Here is a 13851-nt window from a genome sequence, read left to right as displayed (position 1 = left end):
ATTTTTGACCGCACAATAGTTATAAGATTGTATAATTCAAAATTGGCTTGAGAAAATATGAGCGTAATTTAATAATAAAAAAAGTTTTATTCTACTTTGATAAAAGACAAATAAAAAGTAAAAAAAAAAAATTACCCAATTAAATTTTTTTTTTCTTGTCGTTCTCTTTTTCTAAAACATAGGAAGTCCAAAGAAAGAAGATAATTCTACTCCTATCTTTTAATTTAAAAAATAATAATTGTACCCATCACTTCTTTTCATATTTCATTCCTTTTTAATTTTTATAAATTCCTAATATCCTAGACCTATTTTATTGAAAATTTTTAACAGGAAAACATTTTATAACTTTTTTAAAAGAAATTTATTTTCAATACAAAATATTTTACAAATTTAATTACATTGTACATACAAACAAACTAGAAAATAAAAATGAAAAAACATTTTCCAGAAAAATATTTTGCTTACAAATTTGATTATTTTTCCCATAATTTTAAAAACCAAAACAGTCAAAGAATCGAAAAAAAGACTAATTATCGATTTTGTGGTCCAATAGGAGTTGAGCTGATAGTTGAACCGATAATGTAATAAATAAATAATTATAAAAAATAACAAAATTAAATAAATAAGAATATAGCTACTAATATTTACTAAAAAAAAATAGATATAAACTTTAGAAATATTTTCATGTCAAATTTTAGTTAAATTTTAAGAAAAATAAAATATCCTTTTTTTAGATGAAGAAAAAGAAATGAACCTAAACAAACTACCAAATAAAAAAAGGTAATGGTTTTAAAATTTTATAATCATATATAATTTTCATTACTTTTAACAAAACCATTATTTATTTCAAAAAATATTTATCTATGTTAATATAATTTCACATCTAAATATTTCTTCTAAAAACATTTGTATTTATTATAAAAATATTTTATGATTCTCTTGAATATTGCAATAAGCCTTGCTGGTAAGTGGCCAAAGGACATCCAACCACGTATTCTCAAACAAATATGAGATTTTGCCTAATCTAAGTCTCCCTAAAGCCCACCATTGCCGTAAACTGTGAAGTGTAGTAGATTGTAGAGAGTGTGGAAGAGGACGACGACCCAGAAGAAAAGGATACTGCTGTGATATTCTTTGTAGTCAGACATCTACAGAGCATTAACATGGCATGCATATTATCCACACCATCCTCATCATCATCAGCAGCGCCTTTTCTTCTTCCCTCTGAGTTGCTTCCAAGCCGCGCGGTGAAGGTGAAACCCAACTCGCTTTCTTGGGCATCTTCCTTTCCCAAGCTTGGCATCTTTGGCTTTGTTTCCAACACAAGCCCACCAATCCCCACACTCAAAAAGGTAAGCAATTTCAGCTACTCTCTCACTTTCCCCTCTCTTTTAGCTGATTTTGATAGAATTGTAGAAGTAGTTGAAAACCCAGTTGGTAAATCTTGGTTTGTGGTGTTGGGTATGTTATGCAAGTGGACTTAAAATCATTTTTCAGCTGAAAACCCAGTTTGTGGATTTAATAAACACATCCAGTTCCTAAATGAAGGGAAAAATATTGACTTTTTCAGCATCATTAGTAGTTTTAAGCTTTGGATAACCACCCCATTTTTTTATTTTGCTAGAATGTTAGAAATAGTTAAAAACCCAAGTGGTAAATCTTGGTTTGTGGTGTAGGTTATGTATGCAAATGGACTTAATCATTTTTAGCAGAAAACCCATTTTGTAGATTTAATAAGCAAACCCAATTCCTAATGGAATTATGTAAGAAAAAAATTTCAGCTAAATTAGTAGTTTTTAAGCTTTGTAGTAGCCGAGTGGAGAGCCCACAAAACCGGTTTAGAGGGTTGCATTTACAGTGATTATTATCAACTATATGATCCAGTTTGATTCTCTGTACTGTAAAAATTAATTAGTGTTGATTTTAGAGCAGAGTCTGATGTGACTATTGTGTTTGTTGAAATTCTTGAGACAATGATTGTAGTGTTTTGAAAAGAAAGGTGATTGATCTGAAACATACATTGTAATGTGGAGCAGACTTACCCAGTTGGTTCTGTGCATAATTAGTTATTACATAGTCTCAAGTCTCAACAATTCTAAATTCATTTGTGGTTCAATTAATTAGAAATATGACTCTCAACTTGGTTGGAAGCTGTTTTTTTATTGGTAAGTTACACATGTACCATCAGGGTTTTGAACCCACGACCTTACCAGCCACCCATTCTTATGGAAGGAAGAAGTTTCATTGAGTCATTGGCTATGTTCTACTTGAATATTACAGCAACGGTTTAAAGATTTATATCTTGATGTTAACTTGATTTGAGTGGGTGCTTAATTTTCATTAATTGAATAAAAGTATGTTAAATTCGTTGGGATTGAGGCCAATTTAGCATATTAAACTACTAGCCATAAAGTCTATCTTACAAGAATGCATTCATTTATGAAAAAATGAACTGTCCTATTGGAGAATAAATTATGAATGGAGCTTCTACATTTTAGCACCATTTTTGGTTTTATGCATCCATAGAAACTTTGTGCTATATGACATATAAATGATATGCTAAGTAGGAGAAGCCAAAGTAGATGTCAAACGAATTTCACTTTATGATTATGTTTTGGATAGGATGAAGAGATTAAACATAAAGACAATTGTGTGCCCGAAATCTCGCAATTGAGTTGAAACAACCTAGAGTGAATCCTTCCTACACATGTACTTAGGAATTTACCACAAACCATTAGGTTTAGGGCACAGAGAAGGTGTTGCTATTCGGTTTAGGTCTGAAAGGCAACTTGATCCTATAGACAGGAGTCTTAAGTCATCATAATTAAGGTAAGGTTCAGAGTTAAGGTACAAGGAGGGAAAGTTGTTAGGCACTTGAGCTCGCCTAATCAAATATATCAGCCTCCGCTAGTATTTATATGCCATACCTTGGAAGTGACTTAATTAAGTAGAATCTTTATCTAATCACATCAACCTACCACAACCCTCCTCATTTAAGGCTTGAGACAAGACGTGGGCAGATTCATTTTCTTAGTTATAAAAAAATATAATTATTGGTAATCATTCTGTTATTCAAAATGCAGCACATTGCATTTCAGTAATTATCACCACTCTTTGAATATGGCACCTGCTCATGAAGATGGCATTCAATTTTCCTTGGTTTGATCTTCTCTTTTAACCCTCATTTGAGAAGACTACCAATTGAATGATCAAACTAGATGAGTTGGCATGGTTATATGTGTGTCTCGAGGGTTAGGTGCATTGCAAATAGAGAACAACATTCCAACACTGTTGTTATGATGTCTATGTTTACTAGTTACTACTGTGCATATGGAGAAAAAGCTGCAAGTAATTTTAATGCTCAAGTAACCCCCTTAGAGAAGGTCATTTATATTATGGAAATTTTTTTAGAGAAAGCCATTCTGTAGAATGAATAATAAAATCTTGTTTGAAGTGGCCTTTTCGTGTCTGCCTTTACCTTTTTATCTTACAAATTTCATTCTGAATAAGCCACTGCATATTTCTCTTTCATGTAGAGAAGCTTAATTCGCTTGCTTGGTGGAAAAAGGTTGTTTTGTTGGTACTTTTGTTGTTCCCAAATATATTGGGTAATAATTTCCTGTTTATTTTTACCAAGTTGACCTCTTGTATCTGTTGCTTGAGTTATGATTTCTAATGCCTATAGCCTGCAAGACTGAGTATTAAACCTTTTCCCCAAGTGAAATGTTTACCCAATTAGTCATTCTTTCTTGAGGTTGGTTGTTATGGTCAGTTTCACTGTTCATTTGGATTACAAAAAGTAATGGTTGATAAAATAATAAATACATTCTTCTTTAAATAATTTGTATACTCTGTTCAGGTTAACTCATTTATATTTCTTTAAATTAAAGGAAATCAGCTCTCTCACGTGTTTTTTTAGGATTCTTTCATTCAAGCTGCCTACACCCGGAGATCTCGAGGTGAGCTTGCTAAAAGGCCTAATAGGAAATCATGGAAGCAAAGGACAGATATGTTCATGAGACCGTTTTTACTAAATGTTTTCTTTTCAAAACGATTTATCCATGCCAAAGTAATGCACCGGGGTACCAGCAAAGTTATATCTGTTGCTACTACAAATTCAAAGGATCTGAGGTATTCATTACCATCACTCACTGATCACAATGCCTGTCGAGTTGTAGGGCAACTAATTGCAGAGAGGTCCAAGGAAGCTGATGTATTTGCAATGTCTTATGAGCCTAGAAAGGATGAGAGGATTGAGGGTAAACTTGGGATTGTCATTGATACCATTAAGGAAAATGGGATTATATTTGTTTGAAAGTTTTTTTTTAGTATTAGACTGCTACCAGTACTATATTTTCCATTTTCCAGTATAAACTGTCTCACTAGCAAATTGTATTAACAGGTTGTCTTGTCCTTTACTACCCACACAGCAACAAGTTTTTAGTTTCTTTCAATATTTCAATCATTTTTGTCAAAAGTCTGTAACTCAATTGGTTAGTATCCCTTAGGATTTCAAATGGAAACATTTAGAATTCAAATTTCTCTCATCCCAAATTATAAAATATAAAAATTTATCTATCCCAAATTATTGGTCTTTTGCATTTGACAATCAAAAGTAGTTTTTTCTTAACTTATCTACCGTTTATGAGTCCCACAATATTTTTGACTTTTCGGAAATAAGTTAGTTTTTACTCTTTTGTCTCATGTTTTCACTCCCCATTGCTTCCTCTTGCCATATTTTGGGAGCCATAGTACTCATGTTCTTGATTATCAATATGGCAAGAGGAAGCAATAGAAAGAGAAAACATGAGAGAATTTCATTTTCCAAGTCAGCATGAGAGAGAATAGGATAGAATTTTGTAATTTACAACAATAAATAAGACGGAAAACTAAAACTTGCTATATTAAGAATGTGTTTGGATTCAGCGTCCACGTCCAGCCTTCTTTTTTTTTTTTTTTTTTTTTCAGCGTGTCTGTCACTGTTCATTGGCCATGAACAGTGATTTTATGCCAATGAACAGTAATTTTTGGCATGAACAGTATTTTTTACACATTTAAAAATTATTTTGCTATAGTGTTTTCAGTTTTCAGTTTTCAGCAATAAGTTCTATCCAAACACACTCTAATTAAATAAGATTATATTATTTTTGAACTATTAGAGATTTTTGGTGGTGAAAATGTGTAACTTCAACTCCTCTCTCTCTCTCTCTCTCTCTCTCTCTCTCTCTCTCTCTCTCTCTCTCTATATATATATATATATATATTATTACATGTCACTAAAAGATGTTAGGAAACTTTTTTATTTGTTTTTTGGAGAGTTTCAACTTTTGGCATCTACTCCTAATTGTAGCTCTTTATCATTGAACCAAGACACTAATCGGTTTTAAGTGTAGACGGAGATTGAACCCTGGATCTCTTCTTCAACCATCAAAGACTTTACTAATTGAGCTAATTAGAACTCATAAAGGTGTTAAGAAACCTAAATGGTTAAAATTAATTTTAGTGAATTTATAAATATTTTTTATGTTTTTTATTATTATACCAAAATAAAAAATTATTATATAAAATTTATAAAAATAATCATATAAATTCCTTTCATACAAATAATTAATGCACAATTATAGATAATTAATGTATGCATTTACTCTATTAGCTAATTTAATAGACTAATACTTTGATATAAATGCAAACTTTTTAAAGGTAAATAAAGAGAATTTTAAGAAGAGGTGAGGTGTAAAATGGCCCAAGTGGGCATATGGGCCTTTGGACTGTAGTAGGGAGGGCTAACCTGCTCCAGAATTGAACTTTACGAATTGGCCCATACGCCGAGGGTCCGAGGGTGCAGCCGAGGACGAGCTTTTCCTCGGACAAGCCCAAGAGAATTCAAAGCTTCATTATGAAGGTCAAAGCACAACTCTAGAAAGACTAATGGTTAAAGGGGGAAACCCTGAATCTTCTCGATGCACCAGTATTATAGAAAATATCAAGAGCAAAGGCTGCCACCTCCGCATTAAAGACTCTGCATCTACCTTTCTGGCCGCATTAATGGGGAAGTGACCCCTGAACAGTAGGGCAGAAACTTCTAGTCAGGGCCCTAAAAGGCATCAGAAAAAGGGGTATTTAAGGGGGACGAATGCAAAAGAGAGGGGGATCTCTCTCTCTCGCTTACTCTCTCTCTCTAAAGAAAAAGAAAGGAAATTAAGGATTGTAACCTGTAAGAAAGAAAGAGAAATAATATAGAGTTGGTCCTCGGCTTATATCCGAGGAGGCCTATTTGCAATTAACAATTGTTATTCACAAGTGTTTGTAACTCTCAGGCTGTTGTTAAGTTCTCAGTACCTCTAACCTAGATTTCAAACCCACACTCTACAAATTTTATTGTTTAAGGCTCATTGGGCCTGAGCCCATAATCTTCTTTGGGTCCAGGTGCAATTGTGCACTTACAATTGGCGCCGTCTGTGGGAAATCTAGTCTAGAAGGAGTTGGGATACTATGGCAAGCCTGGGTTCTCACCATGCAGAGTCACAAGGATCACAACTGGAGGATCTTTTCGAGCGTCTTGAGTGTCGAAGGGATCGTGAGGGAAGTGTCCATACAGAATACCCCGGGGCTAGCCATGCTCATGGTGGGGGTAGCACCACCCATGAGGATGGTGCTAAAGCCATGCAGAAGGAGATTAATCGTTTGAAGAGAAAGTTACGCCGCGCCAGACGCAGGTCTTCACCGTCCTCATCTAATCCTTCCTCAGAGGAGGTACAGGGAGGTAGCTACAGCTCAAGGTCATGCTCACCCCCCAGTGCAATGTCCTCTGGCGAGGAGGACGACCAACCAGCTCGCAGACGCAAGAAGCTTCCTTCTAGGGGCTTAGGGAACGATGCTATGAGTCGGGCGTTGCACCAACTCTCCAAATCACGGAGGATAGAGAAGGGGAGGCTTCCCAGGAGGTTTACTCAACCCACCTTTACCATCTACAATGGCCGAACTGATCCGGTGGAGCACATGAGTCACTTTAACCAGAGGATGGCGGTGCACTCTCACAACGAGACCCTGATGTGTAAAGTTTTCCCCTCTAGCTTGGGACCTGTTGCTATGAGGTGGTTCAACGGCCTTAAATCGGGGTCTATAGGTTCGTTTGGGGAGCTTACTAGAGCATTCGCTTCGCGGTTCATTACGTGTAGCGAGTACCTCGGCCATTGGACTCGCCGTTATCCATGACCATGAGGGAAGGGAGACGTTGAAAGCATACTTCGGACCAGATTACTTGGGAGATGTTCAATGAAATAAATGGCGACTTTGATGAGGTGACGCTTAATACCTTTGGGTAGGTCTTCCTACCGATCACGACACGAGAAAGTCTTTGACTAAAAAACCCGTCCGTAGCGTACGTCGCCTCGTAAGGACCGTATTGACGAGTACAAGAGAGTGGAGGAAGACCAACGACGAGGAAAAGGTAAGGAGAAGGTTATCCGCCGAAGCGAAGGGATTTCGGGTCGGACAGGGTACCACAATAACAAGGCGAGAGAGATTATGGGGCGTCCGGCTCGGCGGCACCTCGAACGTGAACTTGTGTTCGAGAACCGTACATCGATTCTTGGAAAAAGTTCGTAAGGAGCCCTTCTTTAGATGGCACGATAAGATGGCGAAACCTGCCGAAGAGGAATCAGAACCTCTTTTGCCGGTACCACCGGGATGTGGGCCACACTACGAAGCTGTCGGATCCTTTGGAACCACTTGGAGCAGCTTGTCGCTGAAGGAAAGCGAAGCGACTTGTGCCAACCTAGCGGGGCGGGCGGTCAATCCGGCTCAAAAAATCGGAAGGAATAATTCATCTCGGCGGCGTTAGGAACAATTAATGTTATTTTTTGCTGGCAAAGCGGACGCTCGGCTCCACCGGGGTGATGGCGGTTTCACATCCTCGAGGAGTCGAGCTGCAGGCCGAAAGAGGTTGAAGCTAAATTTGCCCGTCTTGGGATTTTCCGAGGAGGATAAGGTAGGGACTATCCAACCCCATGACGATGCTCTTGTAGTTACGCTTAGGATAGGGAACTATGATGTGAGGAGGGTGATGATAGATCAGGGCAGCGGTGCAGATATCATGTACCCTGATCTATTTAAGGGGTTAAGATTGAAGCTAGAAGATCTTACTCCTTATGACTCGCCACTTATAAGCTTCGAAGGGAGGGCCGTTGTGCCGAAGGGACAAATTCGTTTTCCTGTTCAATCCGGCTCAGAAACGGTTGAAGTGGATTTCATTGTGGTTGACGCGTACTCTCCATACACAGCCATCCTCGCCAGGCCTTGGCTGCACGCTCTGGGAGCTGTCTCCTCTACCTTGCATGTTAAAGTTAAATTCCCCTCGGGGGAATATGTTGAGGAAGTTCTCGGCAGCCAATCGGTGGCCAGGTAATGCATATCGGTGCGTGCTTTGCACCGGACGAAGCCGAGTCTTCGGCTTTGATCACCAAAGACTTATAGCAGTGTTAACGGCTCACGATGCATCTGAATGATAACAAGAGAGGAGGCTCGTTGTGAGGAGTTAGAGAAGTTTTGGTAGATGATCCGAGAGAGGTTCTTCCAAGTCGGCATACGTTTGCCAACGCCGGGGAGAAAGTGGAGTTGTTGGAATTTCTGAAGGACAATATTGATGTTTTTGCGTGGGACCCGTATGAGGCTCCAGGTGTAGATCCGAGCTTCATTTGCCATCGTTTAAATGTCAACCCTGCCATTGTTCCGAGAAGGCAGCCACCTCGGCATTCTTCCAAAGAACATTCCGAGGCTGTAAAGGAAGAGGTGCTCAAACTCAAGAGGGCTGGAGCTATTAAAGAAGTTTTCTATCCCGAATGGTTGGCACATACGGTTGTGGTTAAAAAGAAGAATGGAACATGGAGAGTATGTGTGGACTTCACAGATTTGAACAAAGCCTGCCCCAAGGACTCGTTCCCAATGCCGCGTATTGATCAACTGGTGGATGCCACTGTCGGACATCCTCGAATGAGTTTTTTGGATGCTTTCCAGGGTTACCATCACATTCCATTAGCATTGGAGGATCAAGAGAAGACTGCTTTCATTACTCCAACAGGGAACTACCACTATAAGGTCATGCCATTCGGGTTGAAGAATGCCGGGGCTACCTACCAAAGAATGATGACCAGAATGTTTGAACAGCAACTAGGGAAGACTATTGAGGTGTATGTGGATGATATGGTGGTGAAGAGCAAAACAATACCTTCACACGTCAAAGATCTAGCCGACACCTTCCAGGTGCTAAGAAAGTACAAGCTACGCCTTAACGCCTCAAAGCGCTCTTTTGGCGTGGGGTCCGGAAAGTTTTTGGGATACATGATTACTCACAGAGGCATAAAGGTGAACCCAGCACAGGTTAAGGCTATTCAGGATTTGCAGCCGCCTCGGAACCCAAAAGAGATCCAGAAATTGACCGGAATGATTGCTGCATTGAATAGATTTATCTCTCGGTCAGCTGACCGTCCTTTCTTCCCAATTGTTGAATAAGTGGAAAGGGTTTCAATGGACCGAGGATTTGCGTATTAGCTTTCCGGCGGCTTAAGCAATATCTTTCTCGGCCACCCATTTTGTCTCGCCCCGAGGCGGACGAGGTCTTGTTTGCTTATCTGCGTGGCCGTCCACGCGGTCGGCACTGGTCCTTATAAGGAATGACAGCGGGGTGCAAAGACCGGTCTACTATGTTAGTAAGTCTTTGAATGAGGCCGATGTGCGCTATCTGCTCTTGGAGAAAGCGCTTCTGGCCATAGTTCACGCCATGCGCAAGCTTCCTCATTATTTCCAGTCTCACACTGTAGTGGTTCTGACCCAATTGCCTCTCAAGGCAGTGTTACGCAGCGCCGACTACTTTGGTAGGGTGGCAAAGTGGGGAACCATTTTAGGAGCTTTTGACGTTAAATACAAGCCTCGCACCTCGGTGAAGGGCCAGGTCCTCGCTGACTTGGTGGCAGAGTTTACTGAACCATTGCTAGAAGAAACTCTAAAAGAAGCACACATGGATGAAAAATCAGTTGGTGTGATCACAGCCGCAGTGCCTTCGACTTGGAAGCTATATGTGGATGGGGCAGCTAATCAGAGAGGGTCTGGTGTCGGACTTGTTCGATATCCCCCGAGGGAATTATCTTGAAAAATCTCTAATTTGTCATTCTCGGCTACTAATAATGAAGCCGAGTATGAAGCAGTTTTGGTGGGCATGAACATGTTACATAAGATGGGTGGAAAGGAAGTCCATGCGTTCTCGGACTCTCAGTTGGTGGTCGGCCAGGTCACGGGGACCATGGAGGCTAGGGACCCAAGAATGCAGGAATACTTGGCCCAGGTCAAGCGTCAGCAAGCAGAATTTGACTCCTTCGTCTTAGCCCACATCTCTAGAAGTGGAAACACCCATGCCGATTCTTTGGCTACGTTAGCAACGTCCTCGGCTCAGGGTTTGCCCAGGATTATCCTTGTGGAGGATTTGCTAGAGCCAACTCTTACCCGCGCCAAGGTGACCTGCATCCATCTAATAAGGCCTGGACCTAGTTGGATGGACTCGGTCATATCTTTTCTTAAGAACGACATCCTTCCTGAGGACAAGTCTGAAGCAGAGAAGGTGCGTCGAAAGGCGCCACGTTTTTGGTTATCCGAGGACCAGAAACTGTACAAACGATCCTTCTCGGGACCGTACTTGTTGTGTGTGCACCCCGAATCAACGGAAGCACTTCTCAGGAAGCTGCATGAAGGGATTTGTGGAAGCACACTTGGGAAGGTCCTTAGCCCATAGGGCTCGACTCAGGGTTATTGGTGGCCCAACATGCGTAGGAGGTTCGGGACTATGCCAAAAAATGTGATCAATGCCGGAGGTTCGCCCACTAATATTCATCAACTTTGGAGGGGTTCTCGAACCCTCTCTCCAGCCTTGGCCTTTTGCGCGGTGGGGATTGGACATAGTGGGGCCATTTCAGAGAGCGAGAAATAAAAGATGGCTTCTTGTAGGAAAGCAGACTATTTCACCAAATGGATTGAGACGAAGCCCTTGGCAAATATCGGAGATGTTGATCTCCAAGAAGTTTGTACGGAAAAATATTGTCACTAGATTCGGTATACCACACACACTTATCTCCGACAATGGCGTTCAATTTGACAGTAAGGCCTTTAGGCAATATTGTGGTGACATGGGTATCATAAACAGATACTCCACCCCAGCTTATCCTCAGGGAAATGGGCAAGCCGAGGCCGTTAACAAGGTCATAGTCAGTGGGCTTAAGAAAAGGTTGGACGATGCGAAAGGCAGATGGGTAGAAGAGCTCCCTCATGTTCTGTGGACGTATCGGACCACACCGCGCAGGTCCACGGGAGAAACACTATTCTCTATGACTTATGGAGCCGAGACGGTGATACCTCTGGAATCTGGTTTTCCCACCCTAAAGACGAGCTCTTTTAGCCCGGAGAATAACAATGGACTCCTAGAGAAAGGTCTTGATTTACTTGAGGAACGACGCGAGGTAGCTATGGTCCAAATGGCTAACTATCAACAGAAGCTAAAACGGGGATATGATGCCCACGTGAAGCTAAGGCCACTTGCACCTGGTGATCTTGTACTAAGAAAAGTTGTAGGCACTTCTAAGAACCCAGCTTGGGGTAAGCTAGGACCTAACTGGGAAGGCCCCTATCGCATTGTTTCAGTAGCAGGCATAGGGTCATATCGTATAGCTTGACCTAGATGTAAGAATTGTACCACGCCCATGGAATGTAAATAATCTTAGAATGTATTATTATTAATAAAATGTGCTTTTGTCGATTAACATTTCAAAGTTATAAGTACCTTTGACATTTGAAGTTAACCGTTCTTAAGAATCAAACGAGAAACTTGGTTAAGTGTAGTCCTCGGACCACAAACTCTTGTGGAAATTGATGTCTTGTCATTTGTTAAACGGAACCTTAGTTATGCCGGGTCCTCGGACCTCCTACTTTGGGGAAATTAACATTTGAGTTCTTGTTCTTAAGAATCAAACGAAACTTGGTTAAGTGTAGTCCTCGGACCACTGAAACTCTTTGTGGAAATTGATGTCTTGTCATTTGTTAAACAGAATCTTAGTTATGCGGGTCCTCGGACCTCCTACTTTGGGGAAATTAACATTTGAAGTTACTGTTCTTAAGAATCAAACAGAAACTTGGTTAAGTGTAGTCCTCGGACCACAAACCTTGTAAAAATTGATGTCTTGTCATTTGTTAAACAGAACCTTAGTTATGCCGGGTCCTCGGACCTCCTACTTTGGGGAAATTAACATTTGAAGTTACTGTTCTTAAGAATCAAACAGAAACTTGGTTAAGTGTAGTCCTCGGACCACAAACCTTGTCACTGTTCTTAATATCTTGTCACTGTTTTTATTCTTATCACCCGTTTTGTGGAAATCATTATCTCACCTTTCATTAATTTGGATCTCAAGTTCTTCATTTTTAAGTGTTAAACAAATTTTTGTAAGGAATGGTCTTCGGACCTTGCATCCTACTGAAAGCAATATGTCAGATTACAAAGGTTTAACCGTCATGTGAGTTGTCTAAGTATGACATTATTTGAGGTCTAAATTAAGTTATGTGGCTGTTTTGAAGTCATAGTGGTTTGCATGGTGGCGTTATACTTATTTATACTGTTTTCCCTTTAACTATTTGTTATTAAAAACTTTCATGGCAAGCACAAAAAGAATAAAGTAAAATAAAGACAACATGAACGAAAGTTGAATAAGAATTTTCTGCATTAATTATATACAAAGAAGGGAAGTACAGAAAGTTCCTATACTAGGCCCTAAACTAGGGAAGGGGGGTCTTGAAGGGAGCTGCGCAGATCTCGATACTCTTCAATTCCAGCTCAAAGGTGGACAAGGCTTGTTTCCCTTTGTTTGTTGAAGGAATGAGGGGCTCCACGCTTTGGATCTGCTCCTTCTCGGCACCACCGCACTCGTCCTTCTCTTTATGGGAACCTTGGGTTCGTAGGAGCGAGGAACGAGCTCTTGCACCACGGGAGGAAGGGCGGGGAGGCGGCACGGGAGGGTCTTCAATTTCCTGTATGTCTAGGGGAAGCCGGATGTTCTCGGCTTCCTCAACTCGGAAGCTTGAGGAACCCCTGCTGCGTTCATGGCCTCTCCAGGGCCTGGCGACGAATCTCGGCACAAGGCCGCAAAAGCCTCCGCGGCTCTTCTTGCGTTCTAGTCACCTCTCCCGATCGGCCTTCTTCGCGGCCTCCGGGATGTGCTTGTGGGCGTGAGCTTCCTCCTTCGCCCGCGCAAGCTCCTTTTCCAAGTCGAGAGCATGCCTGGACTTGGGCAAGCTCGTCATCCTTTTGGCGGAGAAGCTTACGCCCCTCCACTGCCCTCCATCGTCCATCGTGGCCTTGTCACCATCTCTTTCTCTTTTCAAGTCGGGCGGCTCGACGTGATCTTCCCGTTCTCTGCTAAGGCTGGCCTAGGGATCTTTCTGTCTCTTGTCTTAGCTCTTGCTTCCATCCCGGCGCTTCCGAGAATCCTCCACGAACTTCTCGGCCGCGAAAACCTCTTGGATGGTACCAAATATGTTAGGAGGTTAAATGCGAGTGAAGTGCTTACAAATAAATATAGAATATAATTGTAAGATGGAACTTACCTGAGCTAAGCCCCTTTTTAACGAGAGCAAGTGCATTCTGGCCCATCTTCTCCAAGGACTCCATATCCCAGGCAGAAGAGGACGCTCCAACACCTCGGCTAAGTGGTGGGCGTGGCCTTGTTGGGCGCACGATCTTTGGAGTGGCGGGGAATAGGGCGCCGTCTGGCCTCGAGTCAGAGACCCGGGTGGGCGGGTGCTCGGCGCACCTCGGCC

General features: G+C 41.2%; 1 protein-coding gene across 1 annotated transcript; it reads left to right on the top strand.

Annotated features, from left to right (window-relative positions):
* The first annotated feature begins 981 nt into the window (after positions 1-981).
* LOC142615041 (uncharacterized) lies at positions 982-4397 on the top strand. The gene is made up of 2 exons (XM_075787719.1): positions 982-1352; positions 3920-4397. Exons 1-2 carry the CDS (start codon positions 1164-1166, stop codon positions 4313-4315), a joined length of 585 nt encoding a protein of 194 aa, XP_075643834.1. The 5' UTR covers positions 982-1163; the 3' UTR covers positions 4316-4397.
* Positions 4398-13851: the final 9454 nt, after the last annotated feature.

This window comes from Castanea sativa, chromosome 11, assembly GCF_040712315.1.
Source record: "Castanea sativa cultivar Marrone di Chiusa Pesio chromosome 11, ASM4071231v1".
In the NCBI taxonomy this organism is placed as follows: Eukaryota; Viridiplantae; Streptophyta; class Magnoliopsida; order Fagales; family Fagaceae; genus Castanea; species Castanea sativa.
The sequence above is the reverse complement of the archived record's forward strand: the minus strand, read 5'-3'. Positions and strand labels throughout refer to the sequence as shown.